General features: G+C 39.9%; 1 protein-coding gene across 3 annotated transcripts in view; it reads right to left on the bottom strand.

Annotated features, from left to right (window-relative positions):
* TNKS2 (tankyrase 2) overlaps window positions 1-16978 on the bottom strand; it is a 29448-nt gene extending 12470 nt beyond the window's left edge. For all 3 annotated transcript variants that reach the window (XR_016468810.1, XR_016468809.1, XM_031597760.2), the window contains exons 1-18: window positions 16762-16978; window positions 12036-12260; window positions 10977-11072; window positions 10615-10651; window positions 10095-10170; window positions 9560-9654; window positions 8336-8402; window positions 6879-7065; window positions 6113-6234; window positions 5559-5650; window positions 5397-5475; window positions 4166-4337; window positions 3400-3479; window positions 2824-2969; window positions 2245-2410; window positions 1720-1939; window positions 1243-1352; window positions 414-602 (exon numbers count right to left, since the gene is read on the bottom strand). Coding sequence is in view for 1 of the 3 variants with exons in the window: in XM_031597760.2 (XP_031453620.1) it covers window positions 414-602; window positions 1243-1352; window positions 1720-1939; window positions 2245-2410; window positions 2824-2969; window positions 3400-3479; window positions 4166-4337; window positions 5397-5475; window positions 5559-5650; window positions 6113-6234; window positions 6879-7065; window positions 8336-8402; window positions 9560-9654; window positions 10095-10170; window positions 10615-10651; window positions 10977-11072; window positions 12036-12260; window positions 16762-16963 (2361 nt within the window). In the remaining 2 variants the exon portion in view is untranslated. The remainder of the gene's footprint in view (window positions 1-413; window positions 603-1242; window positions 1353-1719; window positions 1940-2244; window positions 2411-2823; window positions 2970-3399; window positions 3480-4165; window positions 4338-5396; window positions 5476-5558; window positions 5651-6112; window positions 6235-6878; window positions 7066-8335; window positions 8403-9559; window positions 9655-10094; window positions 10171-10614; window positions 10652-10976; window positions 11073-12035; window positions 12261-16761) is intronic.
* Between the last annotated feature and the right edge of the window lie 1293 nt (window positions 16979-18271).

The following is an 18271-nucleotide window of genomic DNA, read 5'->3' as shown; positions in this document are numbered from 1 at the left end:
TTTTTTCTTCCAGATTTTATGAAATAATATTTACTCTGGGTAACTTTGGATTGTATTATAAAACTTGGAGGGAAAGACAAGCCATCAAAACCTTAACTGCCAGATATAGTTTCCCAAATTCATGTTGCTATAAAGTTTGCTTACATTTGATTGCTACAATTTTTTTATTCATTAAAAATCTAAGTATTAAATTAAGAACATTAATTTATAAGCACAAATTCTTTTGGTGCTTTTTTCCCCTGCCTCATTTTGAAGTAAGCCTTGAGCAAGAAAATATTTAAAGGCTTAAAAATGCTCTACTAACGTTCCCTGTCAGACACGTACAAACAAGAAAACCCATAGTGAGAGTAATTTAAGGTGAGCTGCCACAAACAGTAGGTAAGAACAGATTTCCCAAGAACCCCAACACTTACAGTGACCAGGTCTAAAGCTGTTTGTCCTTCCTGGTTTTTCAGAGTAGGATCAGCCCCATGTGCCAGCAACAAGGCACAAAGCTGTGTCCTTCCTTTCTGGGCTGCTTCATGCAAAGGTGTGAAAGCCCATTTGTCTGTAGCATTCACACACGCGTTATACTTTATAAGCAAAGCTGCCACATCTACATGCTGGAAAAATAAAATCATCAGGGATGTATTCCAGTGTACTACCAAATATTAAGTTAACTCACAACTACTGCTGATAACTTCTCTGTAATTCTCATTCTGATTTTCCTTATAATGCATTTACTTTGCAATTACTATAAAAGTAAGTTTTAAGATGATTTTAAGATGAGGTGTTTTCTTCCTTACCTATTTCATACTGATAAAAGCTCTCTCATGGGGGAGAAAAAAAAACAAAAAAGGGACTACAACAGAATTCAAATCCAGGAGAATTAAAGACTTGATCCAAGCACAAAGATCCTGAGCCACAAACTATAGTATCTCAACACCAGACTTGTTGGTAGAATCAAATTGGCACAGGTATAGAAACAAATTTTGTGGAACACCTTTTGAGCTGTTGACTTTGCATGTGTTCATGTTCAGAAAACTGAAGTCTGTCAATTCATACCACTGTTTTACAAATTCAAAGAATTGCTTGCATATGACAACAAGCTTGCTATGACTGAATTACTTATTTGCTTTTTTATAAATAAGATTACATTGTAAGTCAACAGCAAAAGCTTTCTGGAGAGTATTGGCTCACAGTGCTATCACTGAAATGCACTGCTTATTTTAAGAAAATATCTTCAAAGTCCAATATATTTACCCCATAAGATGCAGCATTATGCAGAGGAATCAAACCTCCTTTATCCTGAGCATTCACATCTGCTCCATGCTGTAGCAGGTACTCTGCAACCTCCAAATTGTTGTAACCAGCTGGAAGGGTGCAAAAGGACAGAAAGGACAGAATGAATGCAACATACCTTTAAAGACTACCTCGACAAACTGCAGAGAATGATAATTCACTTAAATTACTTGGAAGTTAATATGTCCCTTCCAGTGAAGACAGTGCACTGTTAGAGAAGACAGCTTCATCCCACTTAAGACTAATTGATTTTAAAACCTCTGTCAATGCCCAACAAAAACCTCTGTATGCCCAACAAAAGACTCTCTTGGGCTAAACAGAACAGGAAAACTGAAGTTAAACAGTTTAGAAGAGTGAAGAAACACGTAATAATATGCATAGAATACTAAATTAAGGACTCTAGTTTACTAATTCCAATCAGTTAAATAGAACACTGACCTGCTAAATGCAGTGGTGTTGAATGCCGTCCTTGTGTGTCCCGACAGTTGACATTGTCAGGTGAACAGAGCTTTTTAACCCGGGCCAAACAACCTTTCTTAGCAGCATCTAGTAGAGCTGCATCTCCTCTAAGTAGGTCTTGAATATCAGTATCGCCATCTTTAACAAGGTCTAAAGGCGTATTTCCATCTCTGTTCTTCTTTGTGGGGTCAGCTCCATGCTGTACACACACACAAAAAAACAGGTGTTGAGCATGCAGATACGCAGAATAAATACCGTGCATCTTCGGAATCTTTCACCTTACTAAGCAAATATTTTCACACATTCTTGACTCCTTTGGAGAGAGCCTTCCACTTACTATGAAAAAAAAAAAAAAATCAATACACTTGCCAATAGTTGTCCTCTACGGAAAATGTTTACCTCATTCATTTAGCAACCACAAACCAATTTCTCCAAGAAATACAATCACATTTCAGGCTGAATAAGAAAGAAAAGAAAGTAACCTCTCTCAAGTATATGTAATACCTGCAATAGCAGTTTGCAAATCTCGTATTTTCCTTTTGCTGCAGCTTCATGTAAGGGAGTAAATTTCCACAAGTCAGCTACATTGACAACTGCACCATGTTTAACAAGCAGCTCTGCAACCTCATAGTGACCATACGAGCAAGCATTATGTAAAGGAACAAGTCCTCTGGAAAACAAATAATAAAAAGGTTATCTTAAAAATAATAATAAAAAAAAGAATCTCTTTTCACACACAGATATGAACCTAAAGCACAACATACCTTAAACAACTATAACAAAAACTCTTCTAAGAAAATTACATTTTCCATAGTAGCCTATTGCAGTAGGAATATCTGCTACCAAAGTAGTAAAAATGCCAGTAGCAGTGAATAAAAGTAAAAACAGAATAACAGTACTTCTCTCAAGTACCGCAAAATGTTTTTCTGGATATTCTAACAGTTTCATTGCAACAGAAGTGCCCATGAAAATAAACGACTGACTGAAGAAAGATGGGATGCATATCAGCTATCAAAAGACAAAAGCTCACAAACGTAAGAAGTAACAATAGCATGAAAATATACAACAAGTTTGATTATTTACCCCTTATCTTTTGCATGCACATCAGCTCCATGCTGAAGAAGATATTCAACAACAGACACCCTGTTGTATCCAGCTGCAAAATGAAGTGGTGTAGACTGACGCCCTTCAATATCTCTGCAGTTCACACTTTGAACTGTACACAGTTTCTGTGAAACCCAACAGACAAAACATGAACACCTCTGTATAGTGTAGAAACATGTTGAGTCATAAAATGGTGTTATACATACCCAATTTGAAAAAAACTTTTTTCATTTTAAAAACTGTTTTTAAAATAGAAATTTTACTTTTCATGGGTTGTATCCTCTGAAAAAATAATTACCTTCTCTTCCCAATCTCACATCTGTGACATACATACATTTTTAATGTAAGAATTGAATGCAAATTCAGGAGGCGGTAAACATCAACTTTTGTTATCTGTAGTTTTGCACAATAGAAAGGTTTCAGCATGAATTGTAACTTAACATAAAGTAGTAAGAAAAGCTATTCGTTTGCTTTTTTTTTTTTTTTTTTTCTTTTTTGAGAAATGACAGTTTGGCATGTAATTCCCACTTCTTTTTGGGACAGGTTTGAACTTACTTTAACAGTATCTACATCACCAGCCTTTGCAGCCTCCAACAACTGTCGATCTGCATCTGAATTACCTAGAGGGATACCTTCTGCAAAATAAATGAGATTGCATGGCAGAGAATTAACTGTACATACTTGAAATAATTTAGGATAGGAAATAATTTCAGCATTTCAAGAATTTAAAGGAAGTCAAGGACTTAATGGAAAAAACTATTCAATTATAGATAGCTTATGTATTTTTTTTAATTATGTACAGCTGTAGCTATTAAAAAGTTGCCTACAGGAACATGATTCCTACGAACTTTAGAATGCTGTGAAACCAATTAAACATTCAGTTTCAGAATAAGACTAATCTGAAGAAAATTTACACATATAGTATCTAAACCCTAGTCATTAAAATCTACATAGCCTGTTCCCTCTGCTAACAAATGCACAGCAACCATTTTTTTTTCTTTTTAAATCCACTTTCTACTTACAAGACTGTACCCTCCCCTCCATATATCAGAATTTCTACAAAGTGGCTATACCATTGAACATTCTGAGCAATTCCAACAATCTGCATGCCAATACTAGAGATTTAATTATATCTATAAGCAGAACCTTTCCATACGCATGTGGTTATGGAATAAGAACTGAATAACTCAAGCCAGCTTTTACCTTTTGTAAAAAGCAACTTTTTTTGTTTGTTCACTATTATGCCTTGACAGAACTCAAAATAGCAAGTAACTTGTTATCACATCACTTCCTAAACACATCTTGAATAAATCAGTTGTACCTTGTAGTAGTTGTTGCACACTTTCATTCCCCATTTGTAAGGCTGTAAAGCCCTGCAGAGACACAATGGAAGGATCACATCCAGAACTCAACAACAACCTACAAGTCTGGAGGTGACCACAATGTGCTGCTCTATGAAGAGAGGTCTGGCCAAGGTTATCCAATGCATTAACCTAAAAATAAAAAACAGAATCTTTAGAATACATTCTTAAAAGAAATAATAACAGCAAAACACTGTTAAAGCTATTTTCATTGCTGAATGGGTGTGTTTCACAAGTATTCTTCCTAATTTGAAAATATGCTGAATGTTATTCCAATCAAAGGTCATGACATTTCAAAAGATAAGACAAACAATAGCTGTTCATAAAGTTATAACTGCATTTACAGAGGAAGAATAGACTCCTTTTAGAATCACAGGAATAATCACGTGTTTAAATACATGTAAACAATCAGTTACAGCAGCTTTACCATATACAGACAGACTGTAATTTTCATTGTGCAGCAAGCATCTTTTGTGCCAGTGTGTAAAGTCACTTTTATGTATATTGGCTTAAAGTATTCTTTCAGATTTAGGACTTTATAACAGTGTTTCAATCAAGGCAGCCAACATTCAAAATCGTGTACCCAAAGCTTATCTGTACTTCCTACTGTTCCACTGGTTTTGATTATCACTCTGTAAACTTTACAGCAGGCTGCATCCAAAAGCTGTATCCAAGTTTCCATAAAGAAGAACTTAAAATACCAGTCCGGAGCAACCCAAGCCCAAAATTACAGAGCATCTTCTTTCTACATTCTCTTTTTGTGGAAATTTGGGTCAAAACACTATACTGATGTAATGTTTTGCTTTCACTGTAATTTTTAATGCACACAACAAAGTCTACCTGTTTTGCAGTTCTGACTAACCTCTTGTTCGTGCTCTCCCATCTTTTTTTTTTTTTTAAGCAGAGTATAATTTCTCCTTCTTGACAATACAGCAGGTAATAAGATATTTTGTAAATTTTTAATTAACATCGAAAAGAACTATGTCTGCACATTTTATAAGATAGGACCAAAGACAATGTCTCAAAGTGCATAACTGTACTGCTGGATTGATAGTCTGTGTCTTAAGGGTATAAATCTATAACTTCCAAAACAAATTCAGCCAAGTGTCTACTCTGCTCTCCACTCTCATGACAAGAAAAGACAAACAGAAATTAAACAACAAAAAGAAAAGTAAAAATATTAATTCATACCTTAGCTTCATGTTTCACAACTACTTCAACAACATCATTATGAGCTTTTTCTGATGCCACATGCAGAGGAGTCAAGAAGCTTTAAAGAAAAAAAATGTAATTCAGAAGGTATTTGGCAAAATCTTTTAAACAAGAATTCAGGAGGATTCACTTGTCACTCACTCTTTTGTCTTTTCATTAATGTTAGCTCCTTTCCTCAGCAGCAATTCACATACTTGTTTTCTCTTAGGATATGGAGATGCAGCAGCACAGTGCTAAAAAAAAAAAAACATTAAAAACCATTAATAACCAGTTACCAACACAAGGTTTTATTACTTACTAAATCTGGTTGTGTGCAAAGTCAGCATAAAAAGAAATATACCGAGAAGCTTACTAATTTAAGGAGTTCCAGATGAACTCTTTAGATTCATTCTAGTACTTTCCCAAACTCTCTCTCAAAAGATTTTAAGCTTTACAAAGCTAACACATCTAACTTGCTAATACTCAAAATTCTATAGCATTCTATAGAAGAGAATTTATACAACCTAAGTAAAAGCAGCAATTTGTATTAGTCTTAACATTACTCTTAAACAACTTTTTTTTTTTTAAATGCTAGACACTGGTCTGAATTACACAACTACACTGTTTAACAATGCAACTGAGCCCTCAACTATTGCCTACTACATCTAGGTCAGTCACAATACACGCAAGACAAATAAGAAATTCTGAAATGTTACCAGTGCTGTCTCATGTGTTTGAGGATGCTTGAAGTTAACTGTCTCCAAAGAAAGATGTTTCTTTATACGAGCAACATCTGATTCTCTTGCAGCTTGTAGCAGTGAGTGACCTTTGAATTCATCTTTAAAGAGAAATACGTACATTCCAGAACATTACATTCCTTAACACTAGAAGGATCAAGAAGATTGATTCTTTGAATTAGACAAAAACAACCATTTTATTTCCTGATAGGACATTTAAGGGGCTTCTCCCTCTGCAACAGTCATTGGTTGGCAAAAAGTTTCCAGCTCAGACTTAAGTTGTTAAACCACTTGATAGAACTTACTAGCTAAGTTAAAACACAAGAATCCCACTTTGTTTCTAAACTAAAGCCTGACTTCCCTTTGGAAAACCATTTCTAGTTCAAAACAGTTATTTTCTTCTTTTCTTCCAACAAAGTACAATGGAATAAACATGAATATTTCAGCAGTCTTGATGCAATGACAGGAGTAAATGGGGAAAACAAAAACGTACCAGTAAGGTCACAAGGGAAAATGTATTTAGGGAAGAAAGGCCACAAAAAACATCCTGATCACAAATAAAATTGACCTACCTTCAGAAACATTCTAGCAACTTTGAATCTTAAGTAGTGAAATAAAATGCCAAACATTGCACAATTAAGGGTAAAGTGTAAGCATTTTCCAAGTTCAACTTCTGCTGGGTCACTGTCCAGGGAACCTAAGCATACAGTCCAATCTAAAACTGCAGAACTGATTTTATACTCACATGCTAATCGTTCTTTTAACTGGGGCGTTGGAGCCAAATCAATGGTGCTTTTGTTGTGACAGTTCAACAGTGTTGGGTCAGCACCATAACTTAACAGAAGAGAGCATACTTCCACCCTGTTCTTAGAAGCTGCTTCATGCAGAGGAGTGAACTGCCACAGATCCATTGCATTCACACATGCTCCATGCTTGAAAAGGAAAGTAGTAGAAAAGATACAATATCAAACCCAGATTTCTAGAAGACGACTTGTCAATACAGTAGACTGTTAAAATAAAAATCAAAGCTAGTATGGAAATGGTATCCAAGACATTCTCCAGATTTTCACATTCAATATAACAGAATATTTCAACATACTGCAGTTTTTAATCCTCTGGTGTCTCGAAGTTACATTTACAGAAGCTAAAGGCAAGCTAGATTCATCAGGTATTCTTCTCTTAAAATCAAACAGCTCATCTACAGGTCAAATCAAATTAAGAGTCTAAATCACCTACATCAAATCACTTCTGGACAAGCTCCTATTACTTGTTGCTCTAGAAAAAGTCTACAGTGAACAGCTACAGTAGCTCAAAACAATACACATTCTGTAAACGCCCCCAAATAATGACAGCCAAGATGTCCAGAAAGAAATAAGCAAAATCAATCTTGATTTAAAATCTTAAGTACAAAGTTCTGCAAGTAAGACTTTAGGACTTTAACATCTATGTAATTCTTCTCTAGACACCTTCAGTTCTAACCATAAGGAAGTCTGATTGGACATGCTCATTCCTACTGCTGCTGCTAACGCTGTAGTGCTCACAAAAAATAATTCAGTAATTACTGGAGCAGATACCCAACAGGAAATACAATTGCAGCTTGGCAGTTAAGACACAAGAAGTGGCTAGGTACTTTTTTTGTCTAGTACCAGAAATAAAGATTTACTTTATGACTGGCCTGTGAAGTTGAAACAAACAAAAAACTTGTCTGTGTATACTTACTACAATTTATGCCTCTTTTGATCATTTTAAACTTATTTCCTTCTAAACCTGAGATTGGTGGACTGGGATCACAAGGTAGAAAACCAGCCACTCCCTGATTGCCCAGCAGCCCAAGTCATCTGACAGCACCGCCTCAGCTGTTTTAATGTTCATGATTTACTGTGACAGATGAGAATGAGTATAGTTCCTAAGTCCCTCTGAGGCACAGACTCTTGCAGGGCACATCTTGAACTTGAAGCCCTTGGTTTAATGTGTATAATACTTTACCTTCAAGATTAACACAATTCAGATAAGCCAATTCGGTTTACATTAAAGAAGTTCACATACTTTTTCCTCTGGTGTGCGGGCTATGATTCTGGGCCAGAATCTATCAACTTTCAAGTTTTTAAAAAGATGAAAAATTTGCAACTTTAATCAGTCTATTAGTCTAAACTGTTCTTATTTAATATTATCCAATCTAATTTATTTTTTTCAAAGACTAACCTTTACTAGAAGCTCTGTTACTTCATAATGACCATAGGAACAGGCATTGTGAAGTGGCACCAAATCTCTATACAGGAGAGAAGAGAGAAATTATCTTAATACTCCTATTTAAATTCTAAAATCTAAAACATTGTTAATAATACTAAGCTGCATCTTAAGCATTAAAAAAACCCAACAAAAACGGTATCTGAGTTGTTCAAATGAAAATGAGGGGAACTGAGAAGCTGGAGAAGAGCCCATATAAACTGACCAGCCTTTTTCAGAACAACAAACATGTAAGTTAACAAGAAGATGAGAAATGAATTGCACTGTCTTAATGCAATTGAAGGGCTCCTCTAAGACTTGGAACCTTAGTGAGAAAGAAGTAAAGGCAACAGCTGTCTAGAGTGACAGCTGTTACTTCCTTTTTCCACAAGAACACTGCTATAAAATTATCTTCTCCCTTGGATACTAGTGGAGTTTCACTGGTACTGCTTAAGTAACTGTACATTATTCCACAGTAACGACAGACCTAGTTCTAAAGCCTGCTTCACATCCTACCAAGCTGAATGCTCTTAGTAGCCAATGAGAAATTATCCAAAGTGTGCTCTTCTACTGTGGGCAAATAAGGGAGAAATGACAAAAGTGAATTTCAACACTGAATGGACGAAGTTGCCTAATCAGACAGCTATCTACATAGCAGTGAAGGGATCACAGGATAAAAGGATGGATAAGAGTTCGTTTTCCATAATCTTTAACGTACATAGGCATACATCTAATGAAAAACATTTTAAAAATACTTTATGCAACAATAAACAACTCAGCACATCAGCATTTTACTACATGTTCTGAGATAACAACCAAATGCTTAAAAACATAGTCCACAGATAACTCTGAAAAACAGATCTTCAATTTTTCATCACTTTCCAAAAAAGTCTAGAAACTTAAAAGTAGGAATAAAATTAAGACTAGGCCATTATGATATTTACTGACCAGTGATTTACTGAAGTATTTTCTTAAACAAAAATAAGATGGCTAGTGATACCTTAAAGGCTACATATTTTGTGGTCAGTTCTGCTTAAATTCTTCTGCTTCACAATATTTCAGACTGTCTACATAGTATTTTTGTCATAACAGAAAGATTCATAGTCTCAGCTCAGAAAATCTTCATGGCTAAAATGGTGTTACTATTCCTCAAATTTGAACACTTTTCATTTCTTCTGAACAACGGAAAAATGAACCTACCCCTTATCCTTAGCGTGCACGTCAGCCCCATGTTGGAGTAAGAGCTGTACTATTTTTACACGGTTATACCCAGCTGCTAAATGTAGAGGAGTAGACTGAAATGATAGAACATAGCAGTGATCAGTAACACAAAATCAGCATTTCATTTTATTCTTTTTTTTTTTTTCAAAACTTGTTAACAGTACTAATTACTGAAGTCCTTAAAACACCTGTAATACCAAAAAAGCCCAGAGAGTTTGAATCAGACACACAATAACTGCGTTTATTTCTCATCGTCTACTTCTACAGACATAATCAATGCAAATCCTGAGTCTGCTTTATTTCTAGTACGTTCTGAGATGAAGGACCTCTTGACAGACTTTTGAGTTCTGCAATTCATTTCTGTGTTTTAGACTGTCATATCTCTAAGAACTTTGCCAGGACAAACAATGTTGCTTGCAAAAGGTGGAACTAAGACGGCCAGTACAAGCAATGACTGCTAAATGATAAATAGCTCATGATAAAGAGTTTAAATTGCATTTTTAAAGAAAAATACCTTTCTGCCATCACTTGCATGACAGTTAACATTCAATGGTGTAAGGAGAGACATCATCTTTTCTTCATTTCCACTCCTGTAGAACAAGATACAAAATAGGCAGAATTATTTTATTAAAATTGTTTGCAGCTTATGGTTTCATACTTGTCCTTGCTGTAACATTCTGCAAATCTGTTCTAAAATTATGTTTATCATTTGTTTCGGTACTAAAGGCAAAGCAAAAAAAAAGTGTTTATGTAGTTATTTTTGTGGCTTTATCTATAGAAACAGCCAAAGTTTACTACCTAGATGGAACGTCAACTCACGGATCACAGAATCACAAAATTGTAGGGGTTGGAAGGGACCTCCAGAGATCATCGAATCCAACCCCCCTGCCAAAGCAGGATCCCTACACCAGGTTGCACAAGTAGGCATCCAGGTGGGTCTTGAATATCTTGATGTAAACATTCGTTACACAGAAAACCTCTGTAGAGTTATAAAAAAGTAACTAAGTTCCAGATGTGTCCATAAAAACACATACCTGGCACTTTCTAAGAGCTCATCTTTCTTGTATTCACCTGGAAGATAAAAGAGAATTTCTAAAGTTATTAAATAAATATCCATATATTTAAGTTCACGAGTTGAGGCTTACAATTTATCATCCTCTTTCAAAGCTGCAGGAAGCTAAGTACTAAAAATTTGACACTATTTCCTAACTGTTATAACAAAGTATTTATCCAAAATGCATCCTGTTAATGACACAATAAGGCCATGCAGGGAATTTCTACCTAGAATTTTATAACAGAAATGAGTTAAAGTTATTGAGGGAAAAAGAACACACAAATACTGTCTTACAATCACTGGAGTGTTATTAGTTAACACAATCTAAAGATTATCACATACCAGTCAGCACTGCTTTTGCAGATGGGTCTGCTAAATCCAAAGCTGTTCTTCCATCTGTGTTCCGGATGGTTGGTTCAGCACCATGCTGCAGCAATACTTCAGAATGCAAGAGTATTTCATGTGAAAACAAATTGATAAGACAAGACTTATGAGACAATGTAAGCAGCAAGCAACAACAAAAAGCCATTATTGTTTCCAACTTCCCCTTTCAACCTTTTGATGTCAGATTTCCTTAATGGCACCTGTGAACTAGTGAAACTAGGAAAAAAAGTCTGAACAGAAGTGGAACAATCAGAAACCAGCAGGAGGCAATTTCAGTAAATATGAGACTGACATACGCCCTAAAACCAGCAGCTCCTTCTCGACAGGTCCAGAGCACACTGCCTCAAAACCACAGTTGACTATTCCCCAAATAGCACACAGTGGTAACAAGCCATGCATCTTCACAGACCTTGCACTGATACTGGGACCAAAATGTTACATATCCTGCTCTCCAGATCTGCTCCTGAATAAAGTAAACTGGAGGAAGCCACACAGTCAAAACACTAATTTCTCAACCTCTCCTTTTACCTCTTCCTCTCTCCTAAGAATTGTGTAGTCAAACTACTATATTCATGCGCTCAACTTGTTAAAAGTTTTCTTTATATTCTCAGCTCATTTAACATGACTGCTATGAAAAGAGACAGAACTAACTCATTATTTAAAAGTTTTGTTATTCTTAGTGCACTATGAGTAACAGCAGAAAGCAAAATAAGAGGCTAGGCTGAAGCAGAAAAGTACATCTACTACATCTATCAGATCACTCTGAGGTGCTTGTCCCTCAATGTCAATCATTATATTTGGGCAATTAACAAAGGTCTAAAAATTATAGTAACTTTTTTTCTCAAAAAACTGGCAGGAATTTAAGTTTATCAGAGATTTTTAACTCTTACAGACATGGTTTCATGAAGTAAAAGTGGTCTTTAAAAGGTTATCTTTTACATTTTACAATACAATACACTGTATTGTATTTTTTACAGTGAAAGAAAACATGTCACAGTAGAAGTGCAAGAAAATTACCAATGCAGACATCTGTTTTGCCCTTAATGGCTGCTTCATGAAGGGGAGTGTAATTCCAATTGTCCCGAGCATTAGGATCTGCACCGTGCCGCAGGAGGAGATTGACAACTTCGGCGTGACCAAAAGAGCAAGCATTGTGAAGTGGGATAAGGCCTCCATCATCTCGTGCGTGGACATTGGCACCACTCTGCAGTAAGTATTCCACTACATCCTTCCGACCAAAACCTGGAAGAGAAACAGCTTTGTCTCATGTGCTGGGGATGAAAGAAAGGTGGAGGGGAAGACAAATCCTTGTCTCTCACACCCATGCTGAAACAACGTATTTAAATGACAGCAACCACTCCAAATAAAGACCTCAGTTGGTGTTTCTTACTAAAGGAAGGTTATTTTCAAAAACACCCCAAATTATTTTATTAAAATCAGTAGAAAAGTAATACTCAAGATTACTAAAACAATGAATATCTTGGCAGGGCTCCCACGAATCAACTGCTTCTTGAAAGCATAACAAAAGGACAGACTATTGACAACAAATCTTCCTTTTCAGTCACTTTGTGTGGCCATTAAAGCTAACACTATTCTGTATGATACTCTGTCACCCCACAGCCCACCTGCAGAAGAACCAGTTGATAAGCTCAGGGAGCAGAAGTGGTGAGCGACTATAACTAGTGCATGCACAAGTTATACAAAGTAAAAATAAACAAATCATATACCATAGTTTGAAAATTATTTCACATTGCTTGTTTGAAAAAAACATGCAGCGTTACTCACAGGTTAAAACAAGCAGTATGGCTAACTGCTCTCTGAGGGTTATTAGCATAATGAGCACACTGTTTTCATCTTTGAAATTCTCTCTTAAGAAAATCCTTAGGAATGTAAAACATTTATCTGAGAGCATTTATGATAAGCATGCACAACCATAATTTAAAGATATCCAGAAAGTCTACATTACGCGACTACAAAAACCTGATCTGAAGCACAGAAATGCTATTATATCTTCAGGGGCAATTTCACACTCATGTCATTCATGTTAGTAGACAACAAAAACCTCTGCCCATCTGTGGCTAGCAATGCATCATAACTAATGGATTCTTTAAAGCCAATTCTATAGCTACTACTGTTTAATTTCAGCTGTATCTTGCACATTTATATAATGGCACATACACCAGCGTCTCAAACTACTGCCAACTGTGTCCATGCTTTCTCTAGGACCTTTGTTAAGAGGACACAACAACTCAGGACTGCTGCTCCTGTGCCTACACAGAGATGCACTAAGGGACACAGCCTACAAAATTCCCTCAAAGCTTCATGAAGACCCATCTGAGTTGCAGAGTTATTAGGAAAGATAAGAGCCATATGTTGGTGTACGTGTACCAAGTACCTGCTGGGTAATGACCCCTTATGCACAGGATTTGGCCTTCCTTCCTTTAAACACCAGAGTTGCAGGGGAAATTGAGAACTGTGTGGGATGAAGCCTCCTCATGGGAGTCATTGTGTGACTGCAAACTGCAGCGCACTTGGAGCCAGTGGGTTTAATCTTTGTTACAACCCAACCTGCCTGGCCTCAGCAGGCAGGCAGGAGTCAAGACAATCAGAAGCTAAAATGGTGTTTATTCCTGACCACTGCACAGAGTTCCAGTGACAGAACCACAGAAGCATGAGATGTGCCATTTACAACAGAACTCTTCAGTTTTAGTTTCATCACAGCTGAAGTTTCTCATACTGCGTTCTTCACTAAACCTGACTTCAGTGACTCCTTCTCCCAGACAGACAGTAAACAGAAGCCTGGAGCCCCACGAGGAAAGCAGAGACACCTAAGGCTCTTCATCCTGGACAAGAGAAGACTCAGAGGAGATCTTATCAACACTTATAATTATCTAAAGGGCAGGAGTTGAGTGGATGGGGGCTGGGCTCTTCCCAGAAGTGCCCAGTAACAAGGGGCAACAAGGGGCAACAGGCACAAACTGGAACACAGGAAGTTCTGCACGAACATGAGAAAAACTTCCTTTCCGTGAGGGTGACAAAGCACTGCAACAGGCTGCCCAGAGAGGAGATGGATGGTCTTTCCCTGCACATACTCAATGCCTGCCTGGACAAATACATTTATTCAAACTTCAGTTTGCTAGCACCTTTGCGAGAGCAATCTCTATAGAACTGTATGTCAAAAATCAGCTCCTGTAGAAGATACACTTGAAGAGCTACACTGTCTACATATTAAGTCATATGCAGCATATTTCTCATTCTTCCACTGAATTTTTCTTGCATCTTCAAAACTTCCAGAAGTTATGTTTCTAGGGTGAAGGCATAACCACAGTTTGCCAAATTCTTACAGGATCTATTCACATGAGACTTTTCACAAGTGCCTCAATCCTGCAAACATATCAAAACTGCTGCTATTTGACAACAGACTGTTTGGTACCCGCTTTTGGTATCATAGAATGTTTTCCAGAAAATACTTTACTAGTTGGGTTAGAAAAGCCTCTGATCCAACTTCCTGCCTCAGTTACGCATCTGATGGATAAACATCACTCACTCTTGCATAGAAGATATACCTGTCCATCAAAGCTTTGTGGACACAGCTCTGAACACAGAGAACCAACATGAGCATCAATTCATAATGACTGTGGTAAGCCTCACTATACTTGTAGAGAATTCACTCTGTAGCCCTCCAGTCAGTATGTAAGTTCACTCAAACACAATTCATACCTATAGCTTCTCTCAGGGCAAAGCCAGCCCAGCTGGGAAATATCCCCTTACTGGGGGAATAGCAACACCCCCAAACCACCCACAGTTAAGGTGGAGTGGAGATGGAGGATCATCTGCATCAGACCAGTTTCTGGAACTTGGCTTCAGCATGAAGTGGGAGCCTTCCTACCAGTCTTGTGGGAGCATTCATACCAGAAGGCACCACATACAGAATCATTTCCTATGGGTGTATGTGCGCAGAGGAAGCAGCCAGGCTCTCGTTTCTTACTGCAAAGCAGCAGAGCTACTTAGGACACAGGAAAAAAAAAAAAAGCTTTTGTATTTGTGTTTTTTCCCATTACAATGATAGTTAAAGGGAAAAAAAAAAAAAAAACAACCAAATTCAGGACCCAGAATATCCCTAAAAGAGTTTTTGTGTTGCCTTTTTTCTATCTTCATGTTTCAGCCACCTCTTCCACAAAACAAAGCCTTGCAAGTGAATGAAACTAGTCAGAGAAGTTTTGTAACATTTTTTCTAACAACACGTACCTAGGCTAAACAAAGCAAGAATACAACAGGCTTTTGCTTTTGCTTCCTGGAATGTAATTCCTTCAGGCAACAGAGACAAAAGAAGCTGGTATTACTCAAACTGTGAATAACATGGCAAAAGCAAAACAAACAAAAACATTCTTAACCCCAAAATCAAGGAGTTGCTTATGACCAACTTCCAAGCTGAGCCTATGCAGGTACAGCCCTTTTTGCTGTCAGCCCATCCGAAGCAGCGGAAGCGCATTACAGCAAGACATTACACGAGCATTTTACATCCTGCCTTAGCCAGAAACTTTTTGCACATGATAGAGCCCTGTGAGAAAGGCAGTTAAATTCTCTCTATCAAGCTTGAAGGGGACAGAAGCATGGACAAAAGCACTTACACACACTTTTGCCTTATTTTAGAGGCCTATTTAATGGAAAAAAAGCATTCAGTAAGTTAGAAGTCCTGGTTTTTAAAGCCAAGACAGATCTGCCCTGTTCAGAGAGGCGAACTAGGTCACTGCCTATGGGGAACACCTCGGGCACAAAACAAAAACAAGCAACAAAAAAACAACCCCAAACTCTAACCTAACAACCCTCTTCTACAAAATGCTGATAGACAGTCCTATTTAGAAGTTCACGGTTTATGAGCAAGCAGGTAGGGCTGGGGTTTATGAAAAAATAGCTGCAAAACTCTCTTCCTCTGACAGGATGCTTTATGTTGTCCCCTGGGCTCCCCTGCTGACTGAGCTTCCCAAATCTGCGAATCACAGCTGTCCTAAAAAAGCAGCTCTCAGGAACTCAAATCCATTAAATTTACTGAACGTAAGAAAATGATACCTTAATTAGAAACCTTTTCCAAAATAATTCACCGAGGAAACAACCCTGTTTGTTAGTTATGCACACAGCTAAAAGCTGCTGCCCCTCGCACCCCGCCTGTCCCACGGTCCTGCCGCTAAGGCTGCGATCCAACCGGAGAAACACCACGAAAACAACAGCCACAATCGTGCCTTTGTCTGAAAAGGTAGCACACAGCCTTCCGGCCAGCCAGAAGAGACAGCAGTTGTTCTGTGATGTCAGCTATTTGCCTAAGCGCCAGATTAACAAAGTCTATTTGTTAACGACACGAACGCAAAAAAACTTCGGACCCGTGCCGTCCGTCCGGCACCCCCCGTGGGCGAAAGGCTGCGGAGCAGGGCTGCCGGGCTGCCGGGAGCACTGCGGGGACGCTGGGCGCTGCCAAGCCCACACCGCAGCACAGGCGGCACTCGGCGCCAGCGCCCCGCGGCCGGCCGGGCCGTTTACCCGCGGAACGCGGGAGGCCGCCGGGCCCGTCCGAGCCCAGCAGCCGGACGCGGGGGCGGGGCGGCGTCCCCAGAGCAGGGCTGCGGCAGACACCCGGGCCGAGAGCCGCCCCGCCGCCCGGCCCGAACGGGCTCCGCGCCCCGGGGAGCGGCGACGCGCGGCCCGGCCACCCTCGGCCCTTCCCCGGCGCCGCGGCCGTAGGCCGTACCTGCGGCGAAGTGCAGCGGGCTGGACTTCCTGCCCGCCGTGTCGCGGCTGTTCACGTTCTCGGGCCGCACCAGCCGCTTGACCCGCTCCACGTCCCCGTTCCTGCAGGCCTCGAACAGCTCCCGGGCCGGCTCCACCGCCGCGCCGCAGCCCGGCGCCTCGGCTAAAGCGGCCGCGCCGCCCGCGCACCGCCGCGCCGCCATGCCGGGCCGGGCCCCCCGGAGGCGGCCGAGCGGCCTTCGCTGCCCCGCTCACAGGCCGCGGCCCCGCGAGGCGGCGGCCCCGGACGCGCGCCGCTGGGCAGGGCGCCGTGCCCGGCGCATCGCGGCGGAGGGATCCGAGCGGAACGGCCGCGCAACCGCAGCCAGCGGCGGCCTCGCTGCAGCCGGGAAGGGGGGGGGGCCGGCGCGCATGCGCCACGTGGGGCCGGCCGGCTGCCGCGGGCGGGGCGGAGCGAAGCCGTGGGGCCGGGCCTGCTCTGCGGGGCGAGGCTTGCGCGTAGCGCTCGGGGCGCGCGCCGGCGGCGGTGGGTTTTTCGCTGTCCCTTTTCGTGCTGCTTCCGCGCAAGAAACTCTTCCGGCCGTAGTGCTGGCTCTCGTTTTGCCTCGCAGAGGCTCTTTCCGCTGCCAACGCGGCCTGACGGTGCATTCCTGTTAACACAAAACGATTTTTCCAGCGTTCTTTCACAGGTTGGCAGGAATCGCAACAGACAACAGATGCGTGCTGCCTGATCTTTATTAGGGGAAAATCTTCACGAAGGGCTGATGATTTGCTCCACAGCTATAGAAGTGTTCCCGTGGTACTTAATGAAATGTCGATTAGGATGTGCTAATAAAGGACTTTTTTTTCCAAAAAAATGTTAAGAGTGCAGTGTGGTGCTAATAACTTCCTGATGCAATTAAAAAATAAATCCTGAATTATTTATTTACATAACAAAACACATGATTCAAAAATAAGTGTTTGCACACTTATGGAATGGGAATGATATAAGTTAAACAGTTTGCTCTATCCTGGCAAAAGGGGGGGTGAGGTCCTGGCACTGCTGCCCGGAGAGCTGTGCGTGCCCCATCTCTGGAGATGATCAGGACTGGGCCGGGAGGGGCCCTGGGCCCTGACCAGGGTAGAGCTGCATGAGTTCCGAGGTCATTTCCAACCCAAGCTATTATATGACACTGCGATTCTATGACTGCCAGTTCAAGGATCTGAAGAAGAATAGAGTATCTTTTTTTTTTTTTTTCTTTTAAGCCTAACGAGCCTGATGGGGAAGTCTGAGCTTAGATGGGACTAACTAGAAGGGGATTAATTAGGTAATTTTGAAATGTATTTTTCCACCCATGCTATAATCTTTCAAAAACACTTTGGAAAAGGTAGTTGACAGAGGCCAGGAGCTTCCTGTTCCACAGGCAGGAAGGATAAGTACCTCCAAACTCATTGAACTTGCAGGCTATTGTTACAGCAGTAAACTAAATGGCCTGAGAGCCAGGAAAGGGATCTAGCTGCTAATTTGTGCC

Source organism: Phasianus colchicus, chromosome 8, assembly GCF_987193195.1.
Source record: "Phasianus colchicus chromosome 8, bPhaCol1.hap1.1, whole genome shotgun sequence".
Taxonomy (NCBI): Eukaryota; Metazoa; Chordata; class Aves; order Galliformes; family Phasianidae; genus Phasianus; species Phasianus colchicus.
This window is presented reverse-complemented; position numbering and strand designations above follow the sequence as displayed.